The 14,380-nt window shown below is 42.1% G+C and overlaps 1 protein-coding gene across 2 annotated transcripts in view; it reads right to left on the reverse strand.

The window, feature by feature from the left end:
- The window catches only part of zswim6 (zinc finger, SWIM-type containing 6), a 51,470-nt gene that overhangs the window by 15,408 nt on the left and 21,682 nt on the right, over positions 1-14,380 (reverse strand). For both annotated transcript variants that reach the window (XM_024299483.2, XM_024299482.2), the window contains exons 2-5: positions 2,856-3,212; positions 2,584-2,732; positions 970-1,120; positions 217-396 (exon numbers count right to left, since the gene is read on the reverse strand). In XM_024299483.2, coding sequence (XP_024155251.1) covers positions 217-396; positions 970-1,120; positions 2,584-2,732; positions 2,856-2,985 — 610 coding nt within the window. In that variant the 5' untranslated portion in view covers positions 2,986-3,212. The remainder of the gene's footprint in view (positions 1-216; positions 397-969; positions 1,121-2,583; positions 2,733-2,855; positions 3,213-14,380) is intronic.

Genomic DNA, 14,380 nt, shown 5'->3' on the forward strand with positions numbered 1-14,380 from the left:
ATCTCAAAGGAAACATCAAAATAAAGAGAAAACAGGCAGAGAAGCTGCTGATGTTTCCTTTAGTTCAATGTAGAAAAAAGCTCCAGGCATCGAGACAGAAGGAGAAAGACGTCAGTGAAGGAGGAAGAGGAGGAGCAGACAGGATGGATGAGCAGAAGGAGGTGAAACAATGAGAGGACCACGTTGGGCTCCAGGATTGGTGGGGTGACATCTCACCTGGGTTGCCCGCGGGGCCCTGAGGCAGAGCGTTGGTCAGATTGGTCAGCTCGTTGCCATGGTTACCGTCCTCCAGGGGACACACGTCCACGCCGTTCCACCGGCGGAGCTGTCGCAGCCAGCAGCCCTTCTGCTCGGGTTTGCAGTGAGGGTTCAGCACGATGCACATCCACAGAGCTCCTGCAAAGACCACAACGGAGAATCCAGATTCTGCTTCTTCATCTCCAAACGCCAGAAGTTCAATGACACGGAATTCTTTTTTAAAAATCACAGAGGCTCCGCCCATCTGTGGCCAATCCTGACAAACTTCACAGGAGTCGTTCAAACAAATAAAGTTACTGTTTTCTTTTTATGAAACAAGTTATGTCATAAATGTAGAAGGAGGGCGCTTAAGACACGACAAAAAGCTAAGATGATTCTTTTGGTGCTAAAGTTAAAAGTTTGATGTTTTTCTTTCTAGACTCAAGGAGCAAAAGCCTTATATAGTGCAGAAAAAGAGGATCCTACGGCACATCCCGTCCCAAATTTGATGATTGTACCACAACATGCAGGAATATTTTAATAACCGGTTCCACTAACCATGTGTTCATGAAAAATTCCAATCCAAACACTAATCCAAACATCTCAAACAGGAAGGTTTTTCTGTGTTCAGTGGATCGTTTCTGTCCCCTGATACCCTCAGAAACCTGGTTACATTTGTTCTTCTTCATTTCTCAGGTCCATTCTCTCTCTGAATCTCTGAGTCTTCTTTACCTAGCTCGTCCCACAGCTGCCGGTATTTGTCTGTCATGGCGGTCCCCTGCTGCCTCCACAGCGCCAGCCGTGGGTCCCCCATGAACTGCTCCGTGATCAGCGTTAGCATCCGCGCCCCGTTGGAGTCCCTCATCTTCAGCATCTCTCTGACCTGTAGAGACAGACGGGTTAAAATCACAACACGAGAGTTCTGGATGATTCTGGAGTCCGGAGTTCTCTAGGGGAAAAAAACACATTTAGGACAAAAAATATATAAATTTGAAGGTTTTTGAACAAATATTTCATATTTACATTTTCATATTTGTTTTTGCTCCAGTTTCCAACCATTACTCATTTAGATATATATAAAATGTTGATTTCTGTTGATATTTATTTTATGAATTCAGACTTTAGTGACCCTGAGAGGTTTTTTTGACCGTATCTGACCAGCAGATGTCCTCAGTCCCGTTTGTTGGTGAAAGTTTTTCTGTAGAAGAAGTGGTTCAGCATTTCATCTTATTACGGCAAAACATCTCTAGATAAAAACAAAAGAAGTCCATTGTAAATCAATAAACGACATCTATCCATCTAAATACTTTTTTCGTATAAGATTTAATATCCAAGATAATTTATGCCCCATGTGTACTAAAGATATTTAAACTCATAAGTACCTGTTTTATGATAGTAATTTGGTTAAAATGTTCTTTCAACAAAAAAAACACAATCCCAACATTTATGTACCTTAACATTCAATTTGGTTCTATCAAAAAAGGGAAAGATATTCAATTTATTTGTAACAATTCTGGTATTTTAGGTAATTTTTCTATTCTTAAAGATCATTTTCTGAAAAAGAAGCCACATTTTTGTATTTCAAAAACGATCTTTTTTAAATCCCTGATTTAACAAGATGTTGCAGATGTTGTAAAGGAGAAGTCTAAAAGTAGTACAACTCATGGATCTGGACCAAAACCAGGTTACTTTACATCACCCTTACTGCCAACTCTATTAATGACATCAACCAGTCATTAAGGCCCTAAACTTATAATGATAAAGTTACTTTCATTACATATTTAAATGTTGCAAAAACACATGAAAAAGAGCAGACTCAACTCTGAAATAAGGATTCTTATCCTACATGTATAGAAGACCATCATCTGCATAGAATCGTATTTTTGGATGAGTAAAGTCACACATCAGGGGTAACTTCGGGGAAACTTTACATTTTATTTCCACAAACTCTTCATGAACATGTTTATTTTTTGTCACCGCGACAGAATGGTATTTTTCACAAAACCCAAAACCAAACTACAAGATCTCAGAAAATTCAACAGAAATCGTTTTTAAATGATTGTAACTTTTGGCTCAACAGGTTTCAGTACTATAACATTTTGTTTTGTAAAATTAAGAAATATAAAGCAAAGTTATTGTTGTTTACTCTTATAAAGCCACACATTTTGTTCTGAGTACTTAAACCCTAATCTGTCATTTCTTGAATAAAGCTCAGATAGTTTAGCCTTGTTGGAGAAATCTGGATTATAAACTGGATTATTTGGTTGGACTTTTTCCGTTTCGCTCTGTGAGATGACCTCTGATGGGCGTGTCACTGGACCCTCCAGGAGAATTCACACGCGTTACCTTGCAGAACAGCAGGTTGAGCTGCTTCCCTGAGCCGTGGTACCCCCCCTGGGACAGAAAGAGCTTGACCTGCTCCTGGACCTGCTCCTCATCCAGATGCCAGCAGTTCTCGTCGTCCACGCTGGCACCCGCTGTCGGGTCAGGAGCTCCTGCAACAAAACGATCAAATATTTGATTCTGAAGCGCTCAAATCTCATTCTGCAGATTGATCAGCAGAGTTCTACTGAACCCGTTTGTGGTTCTGGTGACCGTCTGGTCCCTCCTCCACTCACCGTGAACCTGGTTGATCTCTGAGTTCTGCGACAGAATCTCGTCGGCGAGCTTCTGCGCCGTCGGCAGCACCTCCGTGTGATGGACCGTTATCAGATACTGGACGAACTTCTGCAGCTGATCTCTGTTCATCTGGAACAGCGTCTCTGAGATGGGCAGGCGCAGTTTGACCTGCTCGGGCTTCCGTACTCGGTACAGGGAGAGCGCCACCACGTGGGCGCAGTAGAAAATGTCCTTGTTGCCGCAGCTGCACGTCACCGACGTGATCTTGCAGCGGTCGAAGCTGACGCTCACGTTGCACAGCAGCTCCGGCTCCGAGGCCGTGGCGGATTCCCGGACCGTGCCGCTCAGGTGGAAACCTGCACCAGAACAGAGAACGTCCGTCAGACATCAGGAACAAAAAAAAAGATTTTTATGCTCTGTTAAATTTGAGTCAGTGAGACCAAAACTTTATCTTTAGTCAAAAACGTTTCCTTTTTTTCAGATGCTGACCTCATTTGATTTAAGTATTTTTTTAATGCCAAAAACTCATGAAGGAAAAAAACTGCATGATTCATTAAAGGTTAATAAACTATTGTCTTTATTTTTAGTTAGCATTTAGCTTAAACACTTCAGGTTTAAAGCTAATGATGGTTTTATGTTTTACATCCAGTTTATGCATGATTGGATTAGTCGACTAATTTAAAAAAAAAATCTGTGATGTGCTGACCAACCAGAAAAAAAGAAAATCTGTGAATAGTCGACTAATCTGATTTTTTTTTTAAATCTGTGATTAGTCGACTATTATTTTACTATTATTATTATATTAGTATGTGGCAGACCTAATCAAGACTTTCTCAGTCAATGACATTTATGATATTGAAGTTAGAAATATTTTTCTGAGCTTCAATCTTCACCTTTTTAGTCATGTTTTGTAATGTTTCTGTTGTTTCTTTCGTTACTGTATACATTTATCCGACTGTAACAGAAAAAACAAGAAAATAAATGATCTCATTCATCGTCTTGTATGATGTTACAGGAAGAACTTCAGGTTTCCTGTTTGTTTCTCATCCTGATGGGTTTGTGGGGGTGTTGGAACAGCAGAAGACCCTCCACACAGTGAACAGGTGTTTCACCTGCATCCTGCTCATGTGAGGTGGTGTGTTACAGACTCTGCCGTTGGTTAGAAACGGCTTTCACAGCCTGAAGTAACCGAGAAAAGATCCGGCAGAAAAACCCCTTCAGTCCGAACAGGAACAGCGGCTGCAGCCCCTTCAGAAGAACATTCGCCCCTCAGCGTGGGGTGACCTGAACACCGTCAGCTTTATCAGCCGAGCTCTCCTTCTGTGTGAACTAATGAGATGGTTTTCCAGCTGAAACTCCACTAGAGCTGCTTCAACCGCCTCACGTTCTACATCAGCGGGTTTCTGATGAGTCAGCGAGGACGTCACAAGTGGTTCTTCAGATACGATCGGTCAGAGAACAGATGGTTTCAGAAGCGCGGTCACAGATAAACTAATCGTGCTGCTGTACGCTCCCGCTCTGAAAGCGTGCAGCTCACGCCTGTTCCTGCACAGCTTGTATCTTCTGTCTGACGGGAACAGAACCGGAATCATTTATCCTGAATCACAGGAGCGTCGTGATGCCTCCTGAAGAGGAGCCGAGCGGGAGGCGGAGGAGCTGCCGTGACAGATGACGGCCGCCGCTCTGAGAGCCAAAGAAAATGGAAAAAGGCGTCAAAAGATCCGACCTTCTGTCAGATCCGTCTGTGGTTTCGACTGAAGCTGTAAAAAACCTTAAAAACACCACTTCGATCATCTTTTGATCCATTTGCAAAGCGTTCCCGGTGCTCTTTTAGTTACGATTATGCCGTTTTTAGCCAAAATAAAAAGAAAAAAGCAGTCGTTTTCTAGGACATGCTTTCTGCAGAACATTCATCAGAAACTGGGTTTCATGAATCAGACTGACGTTAATCTGTTATAAATCCAGCTGTCCTTCATATAGAGTTAAAAACCAGGATCTTCTGATCTGTTCAGACCTGACAGTCTGTCCTCTGCTCCTGCAGACGGTAATCAGAAACCTTCACCTCCATCTGCTGCTCGACTGGAAGTTTTAGTTTGGTCTGTAAGTGAACTTTCTGTCCCTGGAAGACCAGGACTGCCTTCGAATGAAGAGTTCCTCTAGATTTAATGAAAGCAAAATCACTTTTACTTTCAAAACACTTCATATTTGTCATCCAGGAGATTAGATTTACAAATAAGCTCCAAAATAGAACATTAAGGAACTTAGGTTTGTGACGTGACGGAGAGAAAAACTTCAACAAAAAAAATCAAAGTTTTACAGTATTTTATAAATATTGCAGCAAAACAAAACAAGCTGAATAACCGAAAAGACAGAAATCCAAAAACTGTCCAGTTAGTCTGTAAATCCACAAACAAGTTTTGCCCGAACAAAAAAAAAAAAAATCTTCCTTTTGGGTAATTTTTTATGACAAGAAAAGAAAAAAACTAGCAAACATTTAAAAAAGACATATTTTGGCTGCAATTGCTTGCCATACAAACTTGAAATATTCATTTGATTGCATTTTTAAAGGGCCTATGAGATGCTAAACAAACTTTTTGGGCTTTTAAGTGTATTACAATGTTCAATACTCATTAAAAACAACCCCAAAGTGGTATTTTGATCCATTCAAGCATTTCTGAGTGTTCTTCTTAAACAGTGTATTTTGAACACCAGCCCCTCCTAACCCCCAAAAACAAGCTGGTTCTCATGAGCTGATGTCACAAATTGAGAACCGCCCCTTTCAGGAAGAGTCTGAGCTGCCAGAACCGCCCCAAGGCTAACATACACACTTAATTTCTCTGCAAATGTAGCAGTGATCAGTTGCTAACTTTGTCACTCAGCTAGCAGTAATTAAACCACTAACTTCACCGCTCAGCTAGGGATGATCAGCTGCTAACTTTGTAGCTCAACTAGCTCAGCCACTATCCCAGCCATCACTGGTTGTAGTAACAAAGGCATATATACTGTATGCACATCCATCTTTGCTAAAGTATGGATGTTGTTTGTCTTTGTGAACAAAACACAGACATGATGTCGACGCCGGCTCTAGGATGACGTCAGGGAAAGGCGGAGCCTCAGAGATTGAGGCGTCTTACTTCATTTAGGAAAAAAACTCACAAAAATAATTCATTATTTAATGTGTTCTTTAGTCGGGCAAAGGTGATATATGATCATATAGTTTACTCTGCAATGCATCGTTTAGGCCCTTTAATGTTAAGGGAAACCAGAAACCTCATATTTGTTTTTCTCTAAGCAGGAAAATAAACAAAATCTAGAGTTTGGACTTCTTTTGTGTTTCAGCAGAACTACCGTGAAGCCAGATCTGAGAAACAGGAAGAAGAAATGATCTAGAAACAACTGTTGTTCAGGGTTGTGTTTACTTTCTATGAAGACAAAAAAAAGGAACCTAGAAGAGACGAAAAACCTCAGATTCCAACAGAAGATTTTTTTCTGTTCATTTTCAGGGAATCCTCCCGTCATGAATGAAGCTGCAGGTGTCAGAATCACACAGACGTGCAGCTGGAAGTGAAACTTTCCTCAAACAGTCTGCGTCAGCGCAGACGCCTGGAAGAACCCTACAGAGGGGCGGAGCTTGTCTGCAGAAAACCAAATCAAAGAGCGACGAAGGAATCGAATAAAGAGACTGAAACCGAGATTCAGTTCAGACTGATGTCTGCAGCGGAAAACACTACACAACAACTACACAACCAGAAGATCCAGCCTAGGGCTGGGCGATATGGCAAAAAAATAAAATCACGATTTTTTTAATTTTATTTCACGATTTCGATTTTATCACGATATTTTTAAATTCTCACCCAACAACACACAAATGTACACGCAAAAAATGCAAACATTTAATAACACACCCAACATTTCAAAACATACACACACAAATATGCAAACAACATACACACAAAACACATACTCACATATACACATAACACACATACACAAATAACAAGTACACACAAAACAAAACACATGCAGAAATATGCAAGCACACACACACAAACAAACAATGACAAGTAAACACAAACATACAAGCAACACACACACAGCACACACAAAAACAACCACAAGCACACACATGTACAAGCAACACACGCATGCAACAACTGATGTACAAATGTATACAACAACAGATGCAAACACATAAATACACACACACCCTAAAGTTCACACAACACATGCGCACACATTCGCACACAAAATACATAAACAACAAATGTAAATGCACACAAACTACATACACACACAAATCACAAATGTGCAACACACACAAAATTATACACAAACGCCACACATGCTAACATACCCCCAAATATTCCTCCCGAGAACACCCACACAGGCATGTAGAAACACACACACACACACAAGCTCACAGCTGAAGTTCTGACGTAATAGAAACCGGCGCCGCTTGTGAGGGGGGAGGGGGTGGAGGAGGCGGCTGTGGCTCTGAAAAAAAAAACAACTTTGCCCTCAGCTGAGCGTGAGCGTGCACGTGCAGTGCGTCAGCTTGGCGGCGAGCCAAACCCCTGAGCTCAGCATTTTCTAACGGGCTTCCTCCCCGGACTGTCAGCTTGCATAATGCAGGTCTGCAGCGCCGTAGCAACCAAACTTAACCCCTTAAGCGCCGCTCACTCACACCTCTGCCCGCCGCCGGCGCTTCAGCGCTGCAGGTGGAGACGCCATCATAACCAAACTTTGTCTCATCAGCACGACGCTCAGAAAGAACGAAATAAACAATCAATGAAGCCCCGTCCCTCACGTTTCCATGGCAACCTAGAAACTTTCTTTGAATTCCAGAAGATTCTAAAATCATTTCTGCTTTGAAAACAAAAAAAAAAAACTTTGCAAACTTGAGCTTTAGTTCTGTTGATGGTTTTGGTGTCATCAGGACAGTTTTTTATGACGTTTGAACTTTCATCTAAACATGTGACTTTTGCTCCATGACTGTGTTCACTAAAGCAGAAGCGATTCCTCAAACATTTGATCCAATCTTCGTCCACCACGGCGTTCAGAGTCACCAGTTCAAAGATTAGGTGACGATGGCAGCTCGAGGCGAGATGTGCTCGGTGTTTGGAAGTGGGTTATTGTTCTGGTCAGAACGGAGAAGCTAATCTCTGAACCGCAGAGACGCAGAGCTTCCTCTGGGGCAGCCGGAGGTAAACAACCGATCAATAACCACGGTGGACCGATCGCCAAACTCCTCACGTTTCTCCTCTCCCTCATCTGTAAGTCTGTCACATTCCTGATCGTTTTCATTTTTTTTAAGGTTCCAGTGTCAGCCTTTCAGCAGCAAATAAAAACGCAGGAAAAGCTTTTTTTTTCTTGGACAGGAACATCAGGAATGCTGCCGACATTCCCGCCCGCCCGCCCCTGCAGTTCAATGCCCTGCTGCTGAAATACAATCCAGAAATGGCAAACTGTGCTGAAATACTGCACGGCTGCAGGAATGCTCTCCAAGCACGGAGGGAGGAATTCCTCCGCTCTGTGAAAGAACATCAGGCTGCAGGTGAAGCCCTCAGCTCGCCGTTTCTTCTGCGGCAGGGCCTGCATGCTGGAAGGAGGCCCTGATGAGGCCTGCGGACAAACGGCGAGCACAAACGCAGAAATGCCTTTTAAAAGCCGCGAGAAGCTCTGTGGTAGGAGAGGCAGCGCATGAATCAATGACAGGCAGCCATCAAAACACTCAGAAGCTGGTGCGTCACCGGGAGTTACAGGGTTACGAAACTTTAAACTGATGACTTCTCCCAAATTTATACTACCGTTTATGAAATTCATCTGAAATGTTATACTTTGTAAGCATCAAAATTATTTCTTGTGAGTTAAGGCAATAAAGAAACCAAAAAAAGGTCAAACTAGGTTCTGACATTGGAATGGAGCTCCACCCATTCATATAAGACCATCCTTATACTGTAGAGCAGGGTCCCCAAACTACGGCCCGCGGGCCAGACCCGGCCCTCCTCCATATTTGGCCCAGCCCCTAAAACTGTTTCAGCTAATTTAGGCTCTTTTTTTGGGGGCTAATTTTGAGTTTAGGGAATATTTTAGCTTTATGCTAACTGTTTTGACTAAATTTGACATTTTTCCTGTTTTTTAGGTTAATTTGGCATTTAGCTAATGTAGTAGTTCACTTTCAGCTTATCCCTTTCGAGGTCGCCACAGCGTAACAGCACCCACTGTTTCGCATCAGTGATTTGGCAGAGGTTTTACGCCGGATGCCCTTCCTGACACAACCCTGTACTTGAGGGGCACAGGGACCCAGTTAGGCAGCAGCGTCAAGGGTCTTGTCTAAGGACCCAATCTGGGTGGGGATCAGTGGACAACCCTGGGAATCGAACCCACGGCTCCTGCGTGCCAGCCCTTCACCTAGCCCACTGAGCCACCCAGCCGCTTAGCATTTAGCTAATATTTCAGCTAAATGCTAAATGTTTCAGCTAATTTAGGCTCTTTTCAGTTTTTTTAGGCTAAATTGGCATTTTGCAAATATTTTAGCTACATGCTGTTTTGGCTAATTTGGGCTTTTTTGTTTTTAGGCTATTTTGAAGTTAAGCTAATATTTCAGCTACATACTAGCTGTTTTGACTAATTTAAAATATTTTGAGTTTTTTCTGCTAATTTATTTTCTAATATTTTAGATAGCGTTTTCAGCTAGTTTTAAAATGTTTTGGTATTATTTTGTCTGTGAAGATTACAGAAATTAATTATTTAAAATGGAACTATGTGTGGCTTTCTGGAAAACCATAAATCTTTATGTTTAGGTTGAGATTGTTACACTTTATCTGTTAGCCTACAAACCGACCCTGCCCCCCCCGCCAGACAAGGAAACAGCTATGTGGCCATAAAAAGTTTGGGGATCCTTGCTGCAGATCAAACATCTGTGTGCAAAGAAACAAGTTTTGAGGACAAAAGTTGTTCCAACTGGTTATGGTTGTTCCATTTTTGGCAGAAATTTGATGCCAAAGAAAAAACAAATCTTGGATATTTTCTACTTCAGTTCATCGTTGACAATTTCAATAAAATCTAGCAAAACTCCACAAAGTAGTGCAGCTGAAACCCGGATCAAACGACTTCAAAGAGCCAGTCAGTTTTTCGGTGAAGTTTGGGGGAACGAGGACGTGTTTATTTATAGGATTTCCTCTGTTCCTTCAGCACAAACACCAAAGCAGGCGGATGATAGATGGAGCCGAGAGTCCGATCTTTAAATAAATCAGACAGACAATCTCCACAGTTCACTTCTGGCTCAGATAAATCCAGCTCCTCCGTGGAGGATCACGCACACCCGGCCGGCAGTCTCAGCGGCACCTTTGATGACTGCGATTCTCCACTTGGAGGAAAAATAACGGTCATCAGAGGTTTGAGGAGAAGCTTCTGGAGGGAGAAGAGGATTTTTGCTTCCATGTTTTTCTCCATTTAAAAGCATTTGTTTGAGTGCTGCCTGCTCCCAATGTGCTCGGTAAAAGTCATTTGTTTAGCCTCCGAGGACCATCAGCACGCCGGCCGGAGCTTCTCCTCTCCAAATGCATTTGTTTCCACTTCGGAGATGCAGCGAGCCTCAGCAGAGATCCTCGCAGAGCTGCTGCTAATGAGCTCGGCAATCCATAAAGATGCCGAATCAAAGAAAAGCTCTTTAGGTTTGTTGTTCCAACTTCTCTTTCCATATCCGGCCTTCAAAAGCAAGAATGAATATTTTAAACCCGGAAAAATTGTTGACATGCTGGACGAATGTAAACAACAGCATCAAGACAGAGTGAAAACGGAATAGAAAAAGGGAGAAAATTCTTTATTTTTTTTTTTTCTCAGATCATTTACTGTCGACGGGTTTCAAAAAGAAGAATTATGAAAACAACGTGGTCTTGTAATCTGGAAATTCTGCTGTACTGAATTATCAAAATCTATCACCCTGAATCCATGAAGATCCACAAAGATCTCTCTCAGAAACATTTTCATGACCTCTAGGTTGATAAATCCTGACACAGAACATCTGTCTTGGAGCAGGTTCAATCCACCAAACAGAATTTTAGATATTCAAACTTTTAACAGTTTGAATGTCGATCTAGCATCACCTGCAGCGTCACTGAATCCAACAGGGAACAAAGTCATTTTTCTTTTAATTATTCATATGAACTCAGTCAGTTACTAAAATAACCAGAGTACAGTTGAAACAAACGGTTAGTGAAGAACATCTCAGAGTAAAACACACGTCTGCTCTGCTGGGACTGAGACGGTGCAACTTCAGCTGCACTTTGTTGACTCTAATCCCTCCAACCGGATCTCCTGAGATCTTCTCGGCTCCTCTGAAGCCCCGAAGCCTTCACAGATTTCTGAGAACATCCCCGCTTTCATTAACAGCCAGCTCAGCGTTACTCAAAGAACCCGCTCTCATTTAGTCTGAAAGGTGCTGGTACTCAGTCCGTGGAGGTTCACGTCACGTACAATGCTGCTAATGTTTGGTACGTTCACAGAAATAGAAATTTTACATGTAAAGTTCATGAATTTCAATTTCACCTTATAAAAGACAAAAAGGTCAAGGTCTCAGCTAAGCTATATCCTAGCACAAAAAAGCCCTAATTGGCTCGCATACTTCAGGGTTCCTGATTCCTGCACTAAATGATTGTCTATGTCTGAATCCCCACCCTAATCCATAACTATTACAAAACTATACCGTTCAGGACTATCTAGTGGACTTTAATGGGGCATACCATGAAAAATCTACTTTATGATCTTTTTAGTGTATTATACTACTCATTCCTCACTATAAAGAACCCCAAATCGGTATTTTGATCCCAGTGGAACCATGTAGAGTTCTGGTTAAAGTCAGACTCTTCTCTGATTCTGTTTTCTGGATCTTATACAGACGTTAATGTAGGAAACCCTGGACCCAAAGACTAGATTATTATCCAAAAGTTTTTGTATTTTAACAAATTTCCAATTTATTTGGCATATTTCCCCATGATCACTTCATTCATGGGAAAGAAGATTTTTACTAAAGTAATCTTCACAAAATTTCACAGCAGCCGCCAGGTTAAGTCTACACCACAAATGAATTTGGTTTACCTTTGAAAGAGATCGTTGCCTTGAATTTAGCTTAAATCACCTTTAGTACCTTCTACAAATTTAAACCATCCTGGGGATTTCAATCATTATCTCCCAATACGTCAAGCATCATCAGGGAGCTACTTGGAAAAAACGTTGGTTTTAAAGTTAATAGGTTTTAAACGCCGTTAGCGTGACGAGTTTGAACAAAAGTGGCACCTCTGTGTTGCTCGCATATTTTTTAATCGGAATATTGTGAAAATTGAATACACAAATCCCCGACTCAAAGTGAACAAAATGATATAACATACAATAGGACAATGTTAGAAATGTGGGCGTGGTTAACAAAAAGATCTGTTGCCAAGGAAATCCAAAACTTTACTTCAGCCAATTTTACTAAAAATTTCGTAGATCTGTTCGTCCCCCCAAGACAACCAAAAAATAAAATGGTTGCTATGGAAACAGAGAAATCACCTCAGAGAGGAAACCCTCCTCATTCCAGCCCCACAGTGTAAGAGGGAGGATACCGGAGGGTGGTGGGGGGGGGGGGTCTTAGCTGCTAAAACAGGATGCAGGTCTCACCTTATCATGGTGGAGCATCACCCCCCCGATCCTCACTTCTGCTTGGGATAAACGGACAATCTGCTGACTCCACAGTTCTGGGTGGATGTGAGGGATTCTGCAGACAAACGGAGCCCTTCTCCAACCGACATGGTGCTGGAGCTCGTGGTCACATGACCCACGGCGTCCCCTCCACTCAGTCCGGCAGAAGCACAAGGGACATGAAGGGAAAACCCCATCTGTCTGCAGGAAGTTTACTGAAGAACCCGGAAAAGCTGGATCCTCTAAAAACATCTAGGAAAGTGTTTTTGTGGCATCAGCCTAATCAAACAGCTGATGACAAACAAAAAAAGCTATTAAATAATTAAACTGAATTTAAAAGTTAACATTCCACACAAGCGCTGGTATAAAGTAAGGAGCAGGAACCTGACAAACACCTGACTCCTTCATAGAGCGGAGGCGTTCTCCTCCAGGAACGCTCGGGTCTCTGATCCGGTTTTAGACTCGCAGCTGCTCCATGAGGACCAGTCAGACCAGTCAGGGGGGGTTACAAGATCCTGTTGGGAACGTGCAACCCCCCCTCAACCCCGATAAAACAACACTCCACCGCCGAGAGCACCAACTGTCAGACGATAGCGAGCTGATCGTGCAGCAGAACGGCGGTGAAAAACAAGCAAGGGTTCAAGAACTTAAAAACTCCCGACAGACACCAGCGCCATCACACCTCCCCCCCACTTCCCAGAAGCAGACCTGAAGCATAGTTAGCGTGGTTTTAAACTGCACCGCTCTCCATCACCTGTACTGAGATTACTCATCATTAACAGATAAAAACCGTGAGTCAGCCTGAAGCTGCACGCCAAGCGCTCGCCACGAGTGCAGAAGCAGGATGCAGAGAACTGCAGCTTCATCATCAACTCAAACAGATTTATCACAGCCTGGAGGATCCTCAGAAGAAGGGTTGTTCATGAACCAAAAAAAGGCCAAAGTTTTCATTGCGTCTCCACCTGATGACATGAGCGCCGGCCGCATGTGTTTACATAAAACATGTCAACCCAGCAGCTCAAAAACAGAACCTGCCAGGGAAGTTTCAGAGTCACGCTTCACTGCTGGTCGTTCCGTGATCAGAAACAACAAAAGCTCTTCTCAAGTTCAGCTGAATCCAGGTAAGCATCACCTCCTTTCAATGAGTCATTTACCTTAATGTGACACAAATGTCAAAACCAGAACATTCCTGTTCAATCAAAAGCACACATGTGAACGACCTTAAAAGGAAAACACCTAAAACTCCTGGAGTCCAGCTGCCTGGAAAGTTAGCTTTGATTGAAAAACAGCAGCTTCTACAAAGGAGGCGGTCCATAGCAACCATACACTTTTATACATGTCTGAGGCTGATGAATATCTGTACCAATTTACAAGTCTTTATGTCACATTTCCATGGCAACCCATGTTTATTCTGTCAGTGCTCAAAAAATGAACAAGAAACGGTTCTAATCTACACTGACAGGCTTGGAGTAAACTTGTGTAAAATTTGGACAATTCTTTACTTAAACTCAAGGATTTTAGTACGTTTTAAAAACCAGAATCGAGAATAGATTTGAGCTAAATTTATAAAAATATATGTAACAAATACATTAAAAGTTAATCATCTTAACAAGCTGTTCTACTGAAAGTATTATGTTTTTTGATGTAATTATTTTTACATTTCTAGAACGTGTGTATTCCTGGTTTAAGCAGCTTCTTCAACTGAACTTTACGCAAGTTCTATAAAGTAAACTTAATTGTCAACAGAACTTTTTACTTTGAAGTCAACGTAGATAAAATATTAAACTGTCGCCATTTTGGCAAGATGCTAAAGTTATTGTTAAAAGCATGGTGCAGCTAAATA

The sequence above is a fragment of the Oryzias melastigma genome, linkage group LG12, assembly GCF_002922805.2.
Source record: "Oryzias melastigma strain HK-1 linkage group LG12, ASM292280v2, whole genome shotgun sequence".
Lineage (NCBI taxonomy): Eukaryota > Metazoa > Chordata > Actinopteri > Beloniformes > Adrianichthyidae > Oryzias > Oryzias melastigma.